Below are 21,583 nucleotides of genomic sequence, written 5' to 3' on the forward strand. Positions count from 1 at the left end.
GGAAATTTGTTTGTATCACTTTCATTTATAACATGTTACCTTTTAATTTTTACATAACCGTTTATTTGAAATTCGTTTGCGTAATTTTTTCAAATTTCCCATTTCGAATTAAAGAAATTAACTGATGATGAACGCTTAATGTGTTTGAAAACGTTCTTATGTTATTAAAGAATTATGCTGGATAGTTGAATGGTTTTTATTTTTATTGAATTTAATCTCCAGTAAGCAAGTATACAATTATTTAAGTTTTATTCATAGTATATTTATCCAGTTAGTTCGTTATATAAGTTTAACAAGGTTCATATTCATGGGTTAGGCAGAGTATCATGTCCAAAAAATAGGTCACTGTCTCCCTTGGCTACTGGTAGCAAAAGCAGTGCTGGCCCAAACATGGCTACTGCAATACCCTCAACAGATGTGAGGAACCAACCTAGCCTTGGTGTTTCTGTGACAATGCATTCACAGACCACAAAGGCTGAAAAATCATGCCAACAGATAAAATGGACAATGGAAATAAATGAGTTTATCATCCATACTTACTACACCATAACAAATCTCAAAACAGATATGACAGCATACAGACAACAGTTACATCATTTGTTTTCAGAATACTCTCATCTCAAAGTCACTGTATAAAAGTTGTTGATCAAAAAAGGTTCAGGATTGTTGATCAAAAAAGAACAAATATACATCTATATCTATACTAATATTATAAAGAGGTAATGTTTGTAAGTATGTATGTAAGTAAGTTTGTTTGCATCAGGTAATCTCCAAAACTACTCATCCGATTTCAAAAATTCTTTCACCAATATTTAGAATGGAACTTCAGGTGGACATAGGCTGTATATTATTCCGTTAAACATTCATATAAATTAAAAGATATCATCTAGGTTAAGGCTTTTATGTCCAACAGATGGCGCTACGAGTATGACGACCTAAGTTTGTCTTTCTGTGAGGCATTACGCTTTTCTGTGAGGATGAACTAAAGCGGATCATCTTCTATCTATTTATATAAATAAAAATGTAATGTTCATTTGTTCCTACCGATTCCTTCGAAATTTTCACACAACACTGCATTCAAATACGCATGTGTTTTTATATAACATACGTGTCGAAATTCCCCCCCACTGAAGGGAGATGGTTAGGATTAATTAAGGCTTACCGTAAAGAACTTGGCTTCTATTATACTATTTTAGATGCAGTTTTTTGCGTTTTTGATTGCGTTTTAATAGGGTACATCAACAGAATGTACACTAAGAAGGGATTTTTCAATATTCCCCTGTGGGGAAGAGGGACAGAATTAAGGCTTACTGTGAAGAACTTGGCTTCTATTATATTATTTTAGATGCGGGTTTTTGCNAGATTAATTAAGACTAATAGATTATTTTGTACTTCTAACCCCTCTACTATATTATATTATAGTATTTGATTTATATTTACAAAGGTTATCTTATGTAAGAGTTTATCACATAGTACCCAATCTAACATTCAAAAAATTTAAAATACTGTACACAATTTAAAAATGTTTTAAAATTGTATACAGTAGAAGAATAAAGAATTTTTAAAATGTGTTAGATTGGTCATTTGGTGTGATAAACTTTTATGTAAGATAACCTTTATAGATATATAGCCAATCTTACCTGTTTTCATCAGGTGCAAGAATTAGGTCCCCCCTCTTCCAAGGCTAATTAGAAAATTTTTAGATGGGTCTAAAAGTATGTTCAATTTCACAGAAAAATGCAAAAAAAAAACCATATCTAAAATAGCATAGTAGAAGCCGAGTTCTTCAGGGTAATCCTTAATCCTGTCCCTCTCTCACAGGGGGGAGAGGAATTTCCAAAAATTCCTTCTTAATGTACATTCTTGTGACGTATCCTAACTGTGTACCAAATTTCAACTTTCAACTCCTAACTGTTTAGGCTCTGCACTTATCATCATCATTATTATCAACCCATCTTGATTATATTATAAGATGATCTAAATGCTACTTCCTTTCTGACTATAGATAAATTCTTTGTTTCAATTTTAAAAAGTAATAATCATTATTACTTTTTGGCATCTGAATTCCTCAAATGCCTTCAGTTTTTAAAACATGGCAATAATTTACTAATAATAAAGTGAAAACATATTCTCATTCTATTTTTATATTGAAATTTTATTGTGCCTTAATGTGAAGTTCCAGATCAAATTTAAAACTTAATTTTTACATATGTTTTCAAGGTCTGAAACCTCAAAAACTTATGTAAAAGTTAAAATAATGTGTAGAATAAACTGCATCACAATGAGGAAAGCTGTCAATAGAAAAAAATTTATATTGTAAATATGTCAAGAAGAGTTAAAATAAAATAATGCAAGTTGTGAGTGTGAGACAAATGTAGGCAACAAGAATTTACAGGTGTCCACTTGGAGAAGTGAATCCTTACATGGGCAGAGTAAATACAACGAAATGGGAAAACAGAATAAACTTTTGATAAATAATTTTAAATTAATGTAAGGAAGAAAGTCATAACAGAATTGTCAAAATTCTTTATTGTCATGATACCAGAACACAATAGCTGTAAATACAAGAAAAAGGGTTCAATAAACAAATCTCCAATTTCATGTTCGAATGAGTGATATGTGCAACTTGGAAATGAGAGAAACAGTTTTGCAGTTCCTTTGACTCATGTGTAAGTGTACTATTTGTTAAGGACAGCGATCCTTCAATAAAAAGAGTGATGAGCACCTGGACCCTCATATTGAGACATCAAATTCCTAAGAATATCAACATTGTCAGGACTTAAAACTAGCTTGGCAGGATATACTGTAAGAGAAGGAAATCTCCTAAACTTTTATTAAGAAGTCTTTTTAAATTTTAATAAATTAATGTTAATTGTAAATGGAGTTCTTGCCTAGGTGTCTAACACCCACATAAGTAGTTCATGCTTTCTTGTCATCCCGAATGACACCTCCTTAAACAGAAGTGTGTTGATCATGATGCTAGATAATATTGGGTCTGTGATAAGACTTCTTGGGGTTCTCACATTAATAAAAATAACAAAATGGAAATAAAATAAATAAAAGCTAATACATAAAATAAATAGAAATAAAATAAAATATAAATTATGGTACATGAGACAAACAAAAACAGATGAATCAATGGTTCTCAACCTTTCTGAGGCTACAGAACACCATTCATATATTTTTTTATTACTCAAAACATAGTATCAATATATTAAAAAATTGAAAAGCATAATTATATTTTTCCATTCTCACGAAACAATGAAGTAATGAAAAAAAACTTTCAAAAACTGGATATATTTACTAAAATTAATAGAAGCAATACACTAATAAATATTATTGTATTGTATAATAAAATGGTAAACATAAAATCATGTCGTAGTACATTGAAACAAATTTGCAATAAAAACTTCAAAATTTATTTTTTATGAAACATTTGTGATAAGTTTTCAAAACAGCTATGTTTGCAGAACATGGATTGAGAACCATGACTGTGAATAAATTCACAATATAGAGTTGGTATGCAAGTTTTGTCAAGAAAATATGAACTTGATAATGACTCTATAATGACTCATTCAGAAGACTAGAAAGTATGACTGATGAAGAATGTTTAAACAAACTTTTAGTGACTGGTTCGAACCTCATCCAAAACCTCACAATAGTATAAAGTGCAGTCTTTTTGTCACTAAGGATCAATGCATTAAATATTTAAGTTTTAGCAGTGGCATCACTAAGAGCTGGGGATGTGAACTATGCCAAGTGACACGAAAATACTGTATTTTTGTGGAATGACCAGCATGCCGCATATAAACAAGGAAGACCAGCATACCAGTTAAACTGCAACTAAAATATAAAATTGACCAGATCTAACAAAACTAGTTGTTAATTAAACTTTACAGAAAACATTCTTCCAAGTAGAATAAAATAATAACATTGTAATTTGACTGACTTAAAATAAGGATGAGCTAATATTTTGTTAATAACAAAAATCAAACAGGTATATGCAAAGGCCTACCTGTTATAACTACTTTTAAGCAGTAACCACAGAGAAAGTAGCCACATACTATTTTGAACAGAATATTATTCAAATAAAACTGGTAGATGTAATTTAATACAAGTGAAAATTATATAATTATTCACTTATATAATTTTAGTCTATTGTGTACTTATTTTAATGCTGCTGAATTGTTTTCTTCCATTTTAATTGATTAATGGATTACCATGCTAACAATGTTCTATCTAAAATTCAGTTTTTTTTTTAATATATAAGGTAAGTATCTTCCTTGAAGGTTGTAATCCTTATATTATTTTCTTTATATGAACTACATAAAGTATTTATTCATTTCTTTTATTTATAAAAGTTAAAAATACATTTTAGCATGGATATTATTAATTAAATTTAATTAAACAGTTAAATAAATATTTAAGTTCATTTATAAACAAAATTGTAATTTAAAATAAGAATCATTAAAGAAACTTACAGCTCCTACTATGTAGGGACTACAGGCATCACCAAAGGCATGTGATACCAAGATTTGAAATGCTTCAGCAACTGATCTTCGAGTAGGTATGACAACATACTGAAATCAAAAAATACATTAGAACTTTAATTAAACTAGATAATTAATGAATAACTAGCTAAAACCTAACTAGTTATATAAAGTTAAATAAGTTCAATACCATTTTATTTTAAAACATTTTTGCTTTTAAAATTACAATAAAAATAATAAGTATATCTAGCAAAAATTATATTTTAATTAGATTTGATATCAGTTTAGGCTAACTTTTCCTTTGAATTCTGACAATTAATTTTCAAATTACATAATCAAAAGACTCAAAATAGAGCAGTTATAAATAAATATATAAAAAAATATTTTCAGAAATCTGAATCTAGCATCAACTGTGTTTTAATTATATAAAAATAAGTCATAATAAAAAATCTGATTCATGGAGCTAAATCAGGAACGAGATTGATAATGTAATTTGTCAGAATAAACTATCATACAAAACTGGTTATACTTAATAAATAAAGGCAAAGTAAACTAATATCCAGACAAAACATTGTTTGATACAATGTTATTTAAAAAATTAAGTTTTTATACAGTATTTTACACTGTAACAAAAGTAGAGCTACTGAAGGAAGTATGCAAATTAGTTTGCACTGTTGTATGAAACAAAATGCAATCATAATCAGTTGGATGAAGAGTGGTATATATATATATATATATATATAATCAAAATGCTTTGAGGAATACAATTATCAAATGATATCAAACAAAGAATGGTAGATATGCATTTGAAAGAAAAAACAACCTTTACTGAAATTGGTAAAATTGTGCATAAAACTGTTGTTGCAAAAGTGGTAAATCGTTTTCAAATATATGGGACCAATAATGAAGCATAGTTAAATGAAAAGAACACAAAAGATGTTTTTAATACAAACACAGAAACAACAAACAAGACACAACTTTTTCGATACTCTCTCACAATATTTGAATTTTCCCACCATTTTGACTACGTTTATATTAAAAATTTTTCTGTGTTCTTTTCATTAACCATGCTTCATTGTCCACAGTCCTTGCTGTCATTGGATAATTCCTAAAAATTAATGATATTTGAACTGATTACCTATTTAGATATTTCACTTAGTAACAAAAAATAGTAGTATATTTTTGTTAATGTTTGGAGCCTAACTTTATATTTTGCACTAGTCCTTTGTTTCATGTGGCATGGATTTTCATAACACTATTGTTTTTAAACGTAACTACCATGTTATACAAGGGATACCTGTATAAATAACAAATACAATTTTACATTTTAAATTCAAGGTCTTGAATTTATTGACAGAGAAAAAAGTAGTCAAAAATGTTCATTTGTAATAAAAATAAATTTTCATTGTATTAAATGGTATAATTTATTTAAAGAATCAAAGTTTATTACAATTATATGTATTTTTTTATAATCAGATTAGTTTGAATATTTTATCCAAAGCAATTTATATTGTATATAATATAATATAGAACACTACACTTACCAACAGCATGTCAGCTACAATTGGCCAATTCATACATAATAATGTTTCACCAGAGAAAATTAAAATCTATAAAAGTAAAAACAGACATAAATATTCGGTTGAAATACTAATATGAAAAAATGTAGAAACTCATATAGAGTCTAATTTGATGATAATTACACATTTCAAATTACAAATCATTTTTAAATGATAAACTAATACAAATATACAATTCTTACTTAATTGTATTGTACAAAAAATATACGAAAAATAAATTTTTCTTTCTGTTCTGACTTACAAAGGGTAAGTAATCCCAAATTTCTAAAACATCAATTTTTATTTCATTATTGATATAAAATTAAAAAAACGTAAAAGCAAACCCAATTGCAGAGAAACACTTTATAACACTTTCAGACTCCCTAAATACATTTTGCCAAAAAATTTAGGCCTCCTCAGTAGGGTTTTCAGCATACAGTTCAAACTCCAGAAATATTCCATCACAGGTTTCTATTATGAATTTCCATCTATATATCCGACAAAAGTTTCCCAGCATGCAGCTGTCAACATGCCCAAATTAAATTAACTGTATTATTTTGTATAATTATTATGACAAAATGTTCTTTAACTTTTCTTTTCACATTATTATTTTTTTCCTTATAAACAATTTTTACAATTTGCTGGGAAACTTTTGTCGGATATATAGATGGAAATTCATAATGAAAACCCGCGAGGTAATATTGTTGGAGTTTGAACTGTATGCTGAAAACCCTATTGAAGGAGGCCTAAATTTTTGGTGAAATGCATTTAGGGAGTCTGAAAGTGTAATAAAGTGTTTCTCTGCAATTGGGTTTGCTTTTACCTTTTTTTTTAACTTTAATTTTTATTTCATTATTGATATAATGTTTTAGAAATTTGGAGTTACCTACCCTCCATAAGTCAGAAAATAAAGAAAAAAAAAAATTGATTTTTCATGTATTTTTCTACAATACAATTATGTAAGAACTTTGCTGCGTTATCAATACTTCTCAATAAAAAAATCCCTTAGATGACAGATACAGGGTTTAAGCCTATGGACAGGTACTGTACATCGCTTTAAAGTCAAGCACTGCCATGTAACTTTTACCTATTGCTTCTGCTTTACCTATTTGGTCTTCTGCCCCACCATCAACCCTAAATAAACTTTATTCAGAATTGGCTCAAATTTATAATTAACTGTACAAACTTTCTAACCTCCCATTTACGAACTCCCCAGAAGTTGTTTGAGTTTGCCAAGGTTCACCTAATTTCTATAAATGTATTAAATATTTTGATTGGATTTATACTTATAAATATTTTAATGGCTTACTTCCACTCCAATATGTTTATTTTCATATCCTCTCCCTCAATACTAGAAATACTACATGTTTACATATACTGTATTGTCATCTAAATGTTTTACCATTAAATCATTTTTTATTGCTACCAGATGGCTGCTGTAAAAATCAAAAGATAAACGTTTTTTGAATTCACTAAATTTAAGGCTGTTTGTAAAAAATTAGTTTAATATATTTAATTATTTTATTTCTTCATATGTTTTATTCCCTTTATGTTTGTTATTTTTATTTGTTTATTTTAACAGATTTGTTATTTCTTTGTTGTATGGGGGTTGGCAAACATTGTCTAAACAACATCACCAGTAGTATGTAAAAATAAAAAAATAATTAATAATAATAATAATAAATATAATATATAATAAAATAATTAGAAGGGTCATGTAAGCATTGAGTTCACAAATGTATCTTTCTTGTTTATAGGTTGCATAAATTTATGTATACTATTTTGGAACAATATTTAATGGTAAAGATGTTCCAAGAAAGATGTAGTCTGAGGGGCCTATTAGATTAGGTTGAAAACGTTTGCCAAATAAAAACAAATCCCAGCAGCCAAAAAAAAAAAGTTTAGAGAATTTTGAATTGTTCTGCTGGGGTTGATTTAGATTATTTGGCTTTGTTTTACACTAGTAGTGTAGATAACAAGATAACTCAATAACAGACCTAAAAAACCACAATCATTACTATGTAAAAACTTTGTAATTTCTGGAATTTCCAAAGTCTATTTTGGTTAATAAAATTTGGGTAATTGATTTTTCTGTGTATTAATTTTTTTCTAATTTATTTTATTTTAAATACAGTATAACAGTTAAGCAGTAAATTTTAAACTTTGGATTTGTTTTTAGTTACTTTATGCTATATAACAAATTTGAAAATTTACTATTACTACAATTTAATTAATTTATAATTCCTTACTTACCCAAGAAAGCATCATATATTTGTGAGCCATAACAATTCCGAGAAATACAAGAGGAACACTACTTAATAGTCCAAAAGCACAAACTAGTGGATCAGCACGAGGATTACGTCGTCTATACCACTGCGCAGATAAAGAACCCAATGTAACGCCTACTATTCCAGCAATACAAGTTATGACACCAAAAATTAAGCTGACCCTAAATATAAATTTTTTCAATTTCCATTATAGAAATACACAAATATTTATTTCATCTGTTTAATAATTTTTTTACAATTAAAATAAATTTTTCATACTGAACCTACAATAGTTTTTCAAGCATTCAACAACAACCCTTATGATTTATCCCTGCAGTTAGATGAAGAAGTGATACATCAGTAAATTTCTTGGCCCTTACAATTTCATCCAACTTTGGAGAAATAGTTAACAAGCTAAACAGGAAGCCCACTTTTCAATGCACATTAATCCCCTACAACTCTGTGGACCAATGGCACATTAAACATTCAGATCATTGATAAGAAGAGCATATACCATTGTACCAACATCCTTGACATGACAGCAGCATGATATGGGTATTCAATTCAATTTATAAAATGAGTAATTGTAACATTCCAAATCAAAATGCAAGAACTAATTTGATATCAGTATATCAGAAAAAGGATTGTCTTAAATTATTTCCCGACTTTAGGAGGTATACATAAAGAAGCACCAAACTAACAATCTTACACAGGTATAGCAATGTAACCCGACCATTTTCAAAATTTTAAGAAACGATAAGATTCCATATGATCACAACTCTGCACCAAGCATCTACTAAATCCCAATAAATGACCAATTTTTTATGACAAAACTTGTATACATAGGTGCCACTGGACATAATCTACAACAAAGAATCAGGGAGCACAAATGTACAATCAACAAGAATCTCTAACACTGCATTAGCAGCCTATTCAAATCAACAGGACATACAGATAAATTGAGAAGAAGTGAGAATTATCAAGCCTATCTCTAAGATACATACTCTTTCTCACCTAGAGAAGTTAGAAATTTATAAAGTTTGTAGAAAATCCATATGTGTTAATCATTGCAATTCCAATACCCTTTCCAATGCTTGGGGGTCACCTATTGAGATTTAAATTTTGTTTCCTCTATTAATTGTTTATTTTTATTATAAGTATATTGCTTTTATTTATATATTTATCGTTTTTTATATTATTTGCATTTTATGTTCACATGTTCATTCAAACATTTACATGCTATTTGTTGAATTGTATTCATTTCTTTTAAATCAAAATTTCTGTTTTATTCACATATTTATTATTTTTATGTTATTTCTTGTTCCTATTTTAATGCAAATATTAAGTTCTATTTTTAAATGGTATTCTTTAATTCAATGTTGCTGTTAACTGAAGATCAGTCAAACTGATCGAAAATGTTTTTAATTTTAATAAATACATGTTTTTTGGAAACAAGCTGAAAAAAATAATTAGACATTGAATTAATCAAAGATTACAGCCATTCTTGTAGAATATTTTCCATGCTTCAATGAGAGCAGCCTTTAGTTCAGTGAACAGTCATGTAATGCTTTCCACTGCTATACAATTGGAAAACCAATCACCCCAAAGATTTTCAATTGGGTTTAAATCTGCACTGGGAGGAGGCCAGTCCAAAAATCGAATGTTCTTGCTCTGAAAAAAAAATAACATTGTTTTTGATACATGGAAGCTTGCATTATCCAGCATGAATTCAAAATCCTGTCCAGCAATTTTCTGTTCATAAGTTTGGAGCTGTCTCCAGACATGCACCTGATAAGTTTGAGAGTTGTTTTGACTTTCAATAAATACTAGAAGTGTCTTTCCATTCCATCTAATTCTTACCCAAGTCATGACTTACCACCACCAACTACTTTCTTTGAGTGCTGCTTTTGATCTAGTCTTTTGTCTGCCCAATAATACTTAAAACCATCATGTCCATCGATTCCACTTTTTCTCATCCAAGAAAATTACTTTTGACCATTTTTCCCCTCCTTCAAAGTTGTTTCTGGTAAACTGTAATTGAAGTTGTTTGTGTTTCTCCTTTATTAGTTGCCTGTCTTCATTTTGATGAAATAAACATTGTCTGTTGATCTCAAAACATTGTATACTGTTGATTTACTGCAGCTCAGCTTCAATTAATTTTTGACTTTTTGAATGGATGTGTTTTCCTTGCAGTCTCATTGTTCTAGGTGTTGTTGAACTCTTGCGTCGACTGTTTAGTTTTTCTGTTTGTTGCTCCTTCCTTGTTATTGAGATACTTTAAGATTGTTGAATGAGGTCTTCCCAGATTTTTTAGCAATCTAAGTTACTTTTCATCCTTCCTAATGAAATACATCAATTTTGATCTTCTCCTCTACAGTTAGGTCCTTCCCACATCCCATTTTTAATAGTAAGGTTACTATGCAATTTACTACTTTTTTCCCACTTATTGATCATATTTTTATGCAAATTTCATGGATTCCAATCATTACTTTCTTTGTAATTAATTCCAATCAGTATATGTTCTATTAATGTTGGGCATCTATTTTTAATGATAACATCAAACTTTTGTCTATTAATCATTTTTTCTCCAAACTTATGGAATAATAGTTGATATTTTGCTATTTAATGTATTAGAAAATTTCATCAAAGTTACATGAAAATAATAAGTTTCTAGGCCATCACTGTATGTTCTATTATTGTTGGAAGGACTGTGTATCTAGTGTATAATTTGAAGTTAGGTATGTCTTGGCAAAGATTGATCTTTCAAGAACTCTCAACACCATTTCACAGTGTTCTTGAAAGAAAGCTGTCCATGGGTACAACCCTCTTTTGGATGTATGTAGTGCCATCAAATGAAAAGAAGGAAGAATAAGTGACTAGGTGTGCTTATTAATTGAAATTTGCAGATTTTACAAGTTCTGCAGAATTAATAAGTTCAATCACTCTGCTACAATGCTTCTGCATTGTAGCAGAGTAGATTAGAGACTGGCCAAACTCAGAGACAAGTGTTCCAGAAACCGAATGCATTATCTATAGGCTTTGGCAATGATTCCAATGTGACCAAGATGTTCGAAGGCAATACAATGAAGGTTGTCCATGTGTCACAACACAACATGTCATAACTAATTTAGGGACATAAATTGCTGTGCAGGTGGGGTGGCATTGGGCCACCACACCAGCTCAGCAAGCAAACTGCTTACAGACCTCTCAGCAGGATGAGGTTTACTTTCAGAGATCTTTGTCAGGTTATTATATGTTTCATAAATCAAATGTGATTACTTAAACAACTTTTTAAAAAAGAAATAATCTATATGTAATCCAGTAATATTCAGATTCAAAAAATAAAACGTAATGTACATAATGATGAAATATGACATAATAAAAATTTTTAAACCATGTATAGTACACAGCTTTCCTTAAGATGACTAGAGATAGAGTAGAAAAAATTTTAAATGCTGTAACACACATTAATAACTAATGATTGAGATGACAAAATTTACAACATTATGTTAAAGTTCACTACAGTTGGAGGTAACAAATCATTGCTTGACACACTTGCAACATGTTAATTAATATTTTTTTTACTATTAATGTAGCTTCCCTTGAGTATTACTTTATAAATTTTAATAGCTTCTATTATTCTTAGCTGTTGTATATCAAAGGCAATATGTAGAAGCTTAGCCTCATCCCAACATGGTGACACTCCAGGCTCAGTTGCAAATTGGACCATAGCATTATTTTCCAGCTTTTGCAGAATTCTTTAGGAGATCCTTTTAGATACAATACTACTATGTGACTTAATCAAGCTATTACTTTTTATTTATTTCGTTGCTTCTTTAACCTTTCTTTATTCTTCTAAAATTGACTAATTCTGAGCTTTGTTCTTCTAACTCTATTTATATTAGTTGGTTTCAGACAGCACTTCCAAAAAGATCACGTGATTGGTGTGTCTGGAAGGAGAGTGGAGATAAGTGGAAGAGTGAATACTGTTGTGCAATATGGAGTTGAAGCATGGAAACAATAGCAACTGTTCTGAAGATTGAGTTTTCTTAGACCTGTTCTATATAAGGGTAGGTCTCTGACAAGGCTTCTAGAAAATATGGTTCACAACATCATGTCAGACCACTTGAGTTTTTTAAAATATTAATCATCCCTGATGTAGAATTATATATAAAAAAATAAACATTGTCTCTGAAAACTAACATGTCTGTTTCAAATTGAAAAATGTTAATTTTACAATTAAGTTAAATAAATGGGATGATTTTTAGAAATAATATTTTAATAAAGCTGATAGTGTTTACTATTTATTTATGCCTGATTTCAATACTAATAACGCTATTATTTAACAGATATTTATGGTTGTTTGAATATTATAGAAAGAAGAGAGAAATTGGCAATAAAACAAATAAAAACAATAAAATTTTTTTATTATTTCACAATATGATCTGCTGAATAAAAGTTTCAAAAAATTCAAAGCTTATAGTTTTGCTTTTTATGGACTTATCATACAGATACTTATCCTATATGATAAGTCCATAAAAAATGATACTATAAGCCTTGAATTTTTTGAAACTAAAATTAAAATGGAACAAGAAGCTAGAATGAAAATATTGAATAAAACTTCATCCTCTATATTTGGTGTAATATTTGAATAATTCAATATGTATGCATAAAATTTTAATTTTTTCACTACAGATTTTTATAGTTCTAATGATTTTTCAAAAATAATTCATAAAATACAGAAATTAACTTACAAAAACTTACATTTCTTCAGTTTTATTTTCACCTTCAATGCTTGATGCATATGTCATGTAAATAGGTGCCCACCAGGCTAAAGCACCAGTAGCGAATGTCACACAAGTGAATCCTGCAGTAGACCACATCAATGTCCGGCTAATAATTAAGATTCAAAATAAATTCAATACGACTAAATGGGAACATTTGGAAAATAATGTTAGTTGAATATTTATACTATTCTTCACAATATTACATTCAATAACATAAAATAAAAAATATTGACACAAAAAACAAGCAATAAGTTTCATAACTTTCCCAGCTGTTATTTTTATAATAAAATCTCATCTTTTTATATTATTTATTATAAAATGACTCATAATTAAGCTTTCTAAGTTTTATAAAAAATTGTAAATGCTAATAACTAATAAAATCTTCACTAAGTCTGACCCCTCTCAATATATGACACAAACCTCCCCCTCTATCTCCCATTCCACTCAACCTTTAACCACCAAAATTTAATAGCATCAACATCCCTTAACATGCCAAATTTCATTCAATTTTTATCACATCCTGAGATATTAAACAAAATAGACATCAAAACATACAAACACATAAGCAATTTTTTCTCCATTTTATTATTATTTTTGGGGGTTCTGGAGATTTGCAAAACAAAGGGTCAAATTTAACACAATTCCAATACTCTCCCTTGATATGTACACATAAAAGCCAGGATAGTAACAAATTTTCAAGTCTAAAGATATTTTTATTTACAAACCACATGATTTTTGAGATATTAACTGTCAAAAAATGGTTTTATTGCAGATTTCTTGAGAATTTGTTTTTTAATTTCAGTGATTTTCAGTGAATATTTATAATTCAGAAATAATAATAATAACAACTCTCCCATGGTCACCACTTGGTCGTGGTGGGAGAGCCCAGTAATTTTATTGATCCATAGAGTAACGTAGACTGTAGCACAAGTTTCTGGTAGGACACCCATGCCAGTAACATCTATGGGGAGAAACAAAGCTAAGAGTGACCACACCCACATTCTGTGGAGATAATTACCATGATAGTAACCAGGTCTAAGTGTGATATAGGCTTGGGTGTTGCCTGGGTTAACAAGGTTCTATGAATAAAACACATCTTTAATATAGTATATATACGTATTACCTAACTTAGTATATATAGGCACAACTTTGAGGAATTTGAAAAAAAGAATCAACGAGCATAAGCTTTCAGTGAACAAAACAGTTTACAGTATGGTCCTTACCACTTATGCTAAACAACAAGGCATTACTGTCTTCTGGGACCAGGCCTCTATAATAAAAGCTACCAGATCTAGACACACAGTAAAATATCTCAAAAAGATGGAAATCCACAAAACACAGAAGAGCACGCAGTGTATCAACTATAGGGATGCTGACGGGCTTTCGTCCGCTTGGAAATCATTTTGCGACGAATTGGCATAGATCTATATAAAAGGCTTAATCAGGCTTAGGATGATCCTTCATAGATATTTTATTTATTTATTTATTTATTTATTTTATTATTATTTATTAAACACACGGAAATTTGTTTGTATCACTTTCATTTATAACATGTTACCTTTTAATTTTTACATAACCGTTTATTTGAAATTCGTTTGCGTAATTTTTTCAAATTTCCCATTTCGAATTAAAGAAATTAACTGATGATGAACGCTTAATGTGTTTGAAAACGTTCTTATGTTATTAAAGAATTATGCTGGATAGTTGAATGGTTTTTATTTTTATTGAATTTAATCTCCAGTAAGCAAGTATACAATTATTTAAGTTTTATTCATAGTATATTTATCCAGTTAGTTCGTTATATAAGTTTAACAAGGTTCATATTCATGGGTTAGGCAGAGTATCATGTCCAAAAAATAGGTCACTGTCTCCCTTGGCTACTGGTAGCAAAAGCAGTGCTGGCCCAAACATGGCTACTGCAATACCCTCAACAGATGTGAGGAACCAACCTAGCCTTGGTGTTTCTGTGACAATGCATTCACAGACCACAAAGGCTGAAAAATCATGCCAACAGATAAAATGGACAATGGAAATAAATGAGTTTATCATCCATACTTACTACACCATAACAAATCTCAAAACAGATATGACAGCATACAGACAACAGTTACATCATTTGTTTTCAGAATACTCTCATCTCAAAGTCACTGTATAAAAGTTGTTGATCAAAAAAGGTTCAGNTTCGATATTCCCCTGTGGGGAAGAGGGACAGAATTAAGGCTTACTGTGAAGAACTTGGCTTCTATTATATTATTTTAGATGCGGGTTTTTGCGTTTTTGATTGCATTTTAATAGGGTACGTCAAGAGAATGTATACTAAGAAGAAATTTTTCGAAAAATTTTCCCCACGGGGGAAGTGTTATACATTTATAATAGATACATTTTGAGCCACAACAACACGTGGCGGGGTCTGCTAGTTATACTATAAATGATACTAGAACATATCAAACAACAAACTGCAGAAGAATTTCTCCAACAAACAAATACTTCCAACATTAACAATGATCACAATCCTTCAGAATCATCAAGATACATGCATTGACAATACTGATGTTACCACCACTATTTTCACTGATGCTGACAGTATCAACACTTTTTCATTACCTGAAATAGATTCAGGTTAAATTCATACCCTCTCTCCTTTTCCAAGAAGCATTCACTAAATTTACAGGCACTGACCCTGCAGAACAGTCACACATTCCCAAAATCAACATTTCTAAAACAGTAGGAAAATCGCTACACTATGTGAACACTTATTACCAGAATGCACTCATTCTATTTCTACTCTCTCAAACATTCACACACTAGTCTATGCAGGCGAGTCACAGTAGTAACCTACCATGAACTAAAACTGCATCCCCAGACAACAGCAAACAAATCACTGATCTCATTGATTTGTTTCTCACTGTAGAGAAAACAATCAATGACTTTGTATCAATTCAGAGTAGAGCATTCTTTTCTTGACTACAAATAAATACAAGTTTTCTCTAGGTCATAGAATGTCCTAGATCCTTTCGCAATGCCTTACAATGTGGAAAAACAACACTTCATATTTAGCAGCCTAAAGGACAGTTAACATGATAAAAGATGTAAATGATTCTGCTGAAAAAGCTATTAAATTTATTGCAAGACTTTCACAGATTATCGACTGTGAATGAGAAACAAAAGGGGTTTGCATTGAGTTGTATGCAAGACCATCAAAGGCTATATCCAGATTTAAAAACAACAAACATTAAAGAGAAAGAATTCACAGTAGTTTCTAACCTTGTAATTGAATATTACATATGACTACTATATCAAAAGCTTAATAAAATGTTATATTTCTTAATTATTGAGTTTTTTACTGTTGCTTAATATCCCTTACGCCAATCATTCCTAGTACTCAAATTTTGTGCTCAAGTCAGCATCCTTTTAAAATGAAACTTCATATTTAAGTAATTCTGACAAAATGCAAAAAATTTAGGGAGTGGGCACAAAAATTCTATATCTAATATATCTAATATTTATATTATTTTATGTAAATAACATCTTTTTAACGGTCCAGCAAAATCATTTAATTCTATAAAAAACGTTTGACCGATTTATTTATTTTATTTTTTATGTTTTTGTAATTTGAATAACCCACAAGCAATTTTTCTGTTGTTCTGCACAATTGCAGTTTGATTTTATTTATTTTTGTATTGCATAAATTCAAATGCTTTGTTCTTTTTAATATTAGAATAACTGATGAAGACCGCTAAAATCGGTTGAAAACGTTTTTTATAGAATTAAATGATTTTGCTGGGACCATTAAAAAGGTGTTATTTATATTATTTTATATTTTGTTTTAGTTCCAGTAAGAATTTATTGTTTGTTTATTAATGGGACACCTTATTTTATATAGAAGTCAAGCCTCATGCAGATCCATTTGAATCTGGCATTCCTTGAGCAGGAGGGCTAAAGTGGTAGTGTTATGCCCCTTATTTATTGAAATTACGTGTTCCTTCAATTATTGGCTGAATGGTTAGATAGTGATGTCGATGTATGCCAATTGTTGTATGAAAGTGTTGTCAGTAACTGAAATTGTGTGCACACTTGGTAGAAATATGATACATTACATAAAGCCACACCAACTGCTGTATAATAGCCAGAATATAGCCCAATATTATACAGTAGTTGGTATGGCTCTAAATTATTGATTGCTTTAATAAACATATTTCTCTTAGTAATGAAAAAAAATTGTATACTTTTACTAATTTCTGGAATGTAACCATATGTTTTTCATTAGTCCTTTGTTTTGTATAACATGGATTTGCTTAACATGAAACTTTTTTGGAACATAACTACTGTGTTATACAAGCAATACTTGTAATTGCGAGTCTTCACCTATTAGAATATCGGAATTGGAACACTTAAAACATTGAAATACTTTGATTACAAATTTAAGTTATTTAATTTATGTTACTACCAATCCAGACAATTAATAATTCTATATCTTTTATTATATGTTATTTTAAATTAAAAAATAAAAACAACAAATTTTTATTACTGAAGTACTTAAAATATTTGAATTTTCTGTGAAACAGATCATTCAAAAAATCTTTTAAAATTGGATCCTAATTCAAATATGTTTTGTCTCAACAATTAACATTTTTGGTTATGTTTTCCATGCTCTGAGTTTTTTTTTTTTGCATTTTTTTATAATTGTACTGTTTGAAAACAAATAACTGATTTTTTATTGATAGTCTATGATAAACAACATTTATCCCTTCAATTGCTATATAATAAGTAAGGATTTGTTGATAATTTAAATTTAATACAAAAGGATGAAAAATCAATTTTTTATAGCTTTATTTTGCACCATTTGAAAAATTCCCATTTAAATCTGATTTGGTAATTGTTTATTTCCTTTGATTGGTTGTTCTCTACCATTTGACAAAAGATTTGATGATGTGTGGAATAGAATTTTAGTTTTTGATTTTGTTTTTATGTCATCCCACTAATTACATTAATTACCACTCCATAGGAAATATCTTNAATGATAAACTAATACAAATATACAATTCTTACTTAATTGTATTGTACAAAAAATATACGAAAAATAAATTTTTCTTTCTGTTCTGACTTACAAAGGGTAAGTAATCCCAAATTTCTAAAACATCAATTTTTATTTCATTATTGATATAAAATTAAAAAAACGTAAAAGCAAACCCAATTGCAGAGAAACACTTTATAACACTTTCAGACTCCCTAAATACATTTTGCCAAAAAATTTAGGCCTCCTCAGTAGGGTTTTCAGCATACAGTTCAAACTCCAGAAATATTCCATCACAGGTTTCTATTATGAATTTCCATCTATATATCCGACAAAAGTTTCCCAGCATGCAGCTGTCAACATGCCCAAATTAAATTAACTGTATTATTTTGTATAATTATTATGACAAAATGTTCTTTAACTTTTCTTTTCACATTATTATTTTTTTCCTTATAAACAATTTTTACAATTTGCTGGGAAACTTTTGTCGGATATATAGATGGAAATTCATAATGAAAACCCGCGAGGTAATATTGTTGGAGTTTGAACTGTATGCTGAAAACCCTATTGAAGGAGGCCTAAATTTTTGGTGAAATGCATTTAGGGAGTCTGAAAGTGTAATAAAGTGTTTCTCTGCAATTGGGTTTGCTTTTACCTTTTTTTTTAACTTTAATTTTTATTTCATTATTGATATAATGTTTTAGAAATTTGGAGTTACCTACCCTCCATAAGTCAGAAAATAAAGAAAAAAAAAAATTGATTTTTCATGTATNTTGCTATATAATAAGTAAGGATTTGTTGATAATTTAAATTTAATACAAAAGGATGAAAAATCAATTTTTTATAGCTTTATTTTGCACCATTTGAAAAATTCCCATTTAAATCTGATTTGGTAATTGTTTATTTCCTTTGATTGGTTGTTCTCTACCATTTGACAAAAGATTTGATGATGTGTGGAATAGAATTTTAGTTTTTGATTTTGTTTTTATGTCATCCCACTAATTACATTAATTACCACTCCATAGGAAATACATTAGAGTGCAATAATTATGATGTTTTTGCTTATTTGACCTAAAAGAACTAAAATTATTTAATATTAATATTATTAATGTTATTAAGTAAAATTTGATAAAAACTGAAAAATTTTAAATATTTAACTTCTAGCTTCATCTATTGACATGTGCTAGAGTTTATGCCCGTAGGAAATATGAGAAGACATGTTTAGAAGAAAGCTAAACAAATGCTCATAAAAAGTACAGACAGCAGAAGAAAACATTCAAGGATGCATTTATATCTCATACAGTTGCTATGTAGAAAGTGTTAAACCATCACAAAAACTTGTAAAACTGAAATATGATACCAATAAATTTTGAAAATGACAAATTTTTCTTCTCAGATGTCTTATAAGCAGCTATTTGTTAATATTGTTGTAGGAAAAATTATTGCTCTATAATCCACATTTGTATCAGTACTAGTTTAAAAATGTGAATAATTATGAATTTATATAAAATACTTTATATTCTTCTTTTCTTCTATGTTTACATTAACAACATTCTTGGCCAACTTGAATCTACTATAATCACATATGTTGATGCAAAACTAATAAACCAACTCTGACATTCTAAAACAACTTACATCATTTGAAAACTCTTCAAAAAAATACAACCTCAAAATTAATACACATGAAATAGAAATGCTTTAGCACATAAATGCTTCTCTCTCATTCTGGATACTCCTTTACCATCATTTTCTATCAATACAATTTCTTTAAAATACATCAATTCCATAAATGATTTCTACATAATTTTTTACTATAAACTTACATTTAAATGCCACATTGATAAAATAGTAAAAACTCTAGCATTACATCTTGAATAATGTATTGTCAATTATGGTTAATCAATTTGGGCCATGGCTAACCCTTCCTCCTTAAATATATTTTCTCAAGTTCTTTTAACTTTAAATTTACTCTGCAACCTACCTCATACTCATCATCCAAATGTTGCTAGGTCCAGATTAAGAGCTTTCTATCTTTAAAGAATGCATTAATATTTCAACTGGCTATTTTATCATAACTAATTTAATGGTAATGTACTGTACATATAGTCTGATTGACTATGCTTGAAAATACCTCAAAATTCATACAATATAACATGTGTTTTTACTTCCTTTCACAGACCATACATTTTACAAGGATCATATACATATTTATCACATTTCTTGTAACATGACAAATATTGGCTATTTATTTTATACCATGAAAATATTAGACGAAGTAAACTACAAAAAATAAACAACTATGGTATAACAAGCTGCAAACTATCTTCAATTCCTTTGGAGTATCAGTTCTATTATTTAAAGATAAAATTCAAGATTGGAAAACAGGTTATTCATTGATGTTAGAATCAGCTATAGCTCAATCTATAACAAAAGATCAGGACTCTCTTTATAGCAGTAAATATCACTCGTGGTACTTGGATATATTTGAAATACCTTCAATGCAATCATATATATGGCAATCGGTAAATTTGAACATAAAATGATTTATAATGCAACTTCGTCTAAACAAATATTCGCTGTATGTTAACAATACTTATATAAGTTTACTAACTAAATGTTTTTTATGTAATGCTGACGTTTTAACACCTTACCATTTGATATTAACATGTCCAAAGTTAAAGGAACTTCGTGAACATTATGATATAAATAGCACTTATAAATGCAACTCGCTAATAGAATTGTTAAAAAATTTTAACAATATGAGTAAAAAAGAATTATATAATATTTATAATTATTTTTGTAAAATAATAGAAACTTATAATAACAAAATAAATTAAATTAAAGAATATGTGAATATATACGCAAGTAATAAGTGCAAATTAAATAATTAATGGAAAAATATTGTTTTATTAAAGATAAATATGGACACATGAAACTACAACCCTTTGTAATAGGGAAGTAATTCCCAATAGACAATAAACTTTTTCTGATTTCTGAATATTGGCTATTTACTACACAAAGATCCTTAAGTGTATTCTTAAGTGTAGTAAATATTGGCTATTTACTACACTTAAGAATTTTAAAAATGTTTGTATATGATTCTTTATAATCTTTAATATTATCATATCAATTTTTTATGTCTTTATTATGTATTTTATTCAGTTTCAATTGTAAATGGGGGAAGAAATCTTATATCAAATACATGACAATTCATATTGTAATTGTAATAAATAATTTATAAAACAAACTAACTTTTTTATGAGGCCACGTAGATCATGCATAAAAGTAACATTTTTAACATGGCATCCTCCTTCAACTTCACCACGTACTGGTTCATACAGTATAAATATTGACAAAATTACAGATATTACTCCTAAACCTGGAGTCACCTATTAAAATACAAATTATTTTAGCAAATTAAATTTGTAAAATATATTTACAAATAAAAGCATAAAAAAAAAATTAA

The 21,583-nt window shown here is 28.8% G+C and overlaps 1 protein-coding gene across 1 annotated transcript in view; it reads right to left on the bottom strand.

Annotated features, from left to right (window-relative positions):
- Window positions 1-4,418: 4,418 nt before the first annotated feature.
- Window positions 4,419-21,583, bottom strand: part of LOC111630608 (protein spinster homolog 1-like) — a 42,127-nt gene continuing 24,962 nt past the window's right edge. Inside the window, exons 5-9 of the mRNA XM_023374739.1 lie at window positions 21,370-21,506; window positions 13,081-13,209; window positions 8,303-8,498; window positions 6,035-6,100; window positions 4,419-4,580 (exon numbers count right to left, since the gene is read on the bottom strand). Coding sequence (XP_023230507.1) covers window positions 4,434-4,580; window positions 6,035-6,100; window positions 8,303-8,498; window positions 13,081-13,209; window positions 21,370-21,506 — 675 coding nt within the window. The 3' untranslated portion in view covers window positions 4,419-4,433. The remainder of the gene's footprint in view (window positions 4,581-6,034; window positions 6,101-8,302; window positions 8,499-13,080; window positions 13,210-21,369; window positions 21,507-21,583) is intronic.

The sequence above is a fragment of the Centruroides sculpturatus genome, unplaced genomic scaffold (genome assembly GCF_000671375.1).
Source record: "Centruroides sculpturatus isolate CEXI.00-Female unplaced genomic scaffold, Cexi_2.0 scaffold683, whole genome shotgun sequence".
Classification (NCBI taxonomy): domain Eukaryota; kingdom Metazoa; phylum Arthropoda; class Arachnida; order Scorpiones; family Buthidae; genus Centruroides; species Centruroides sculpturatus.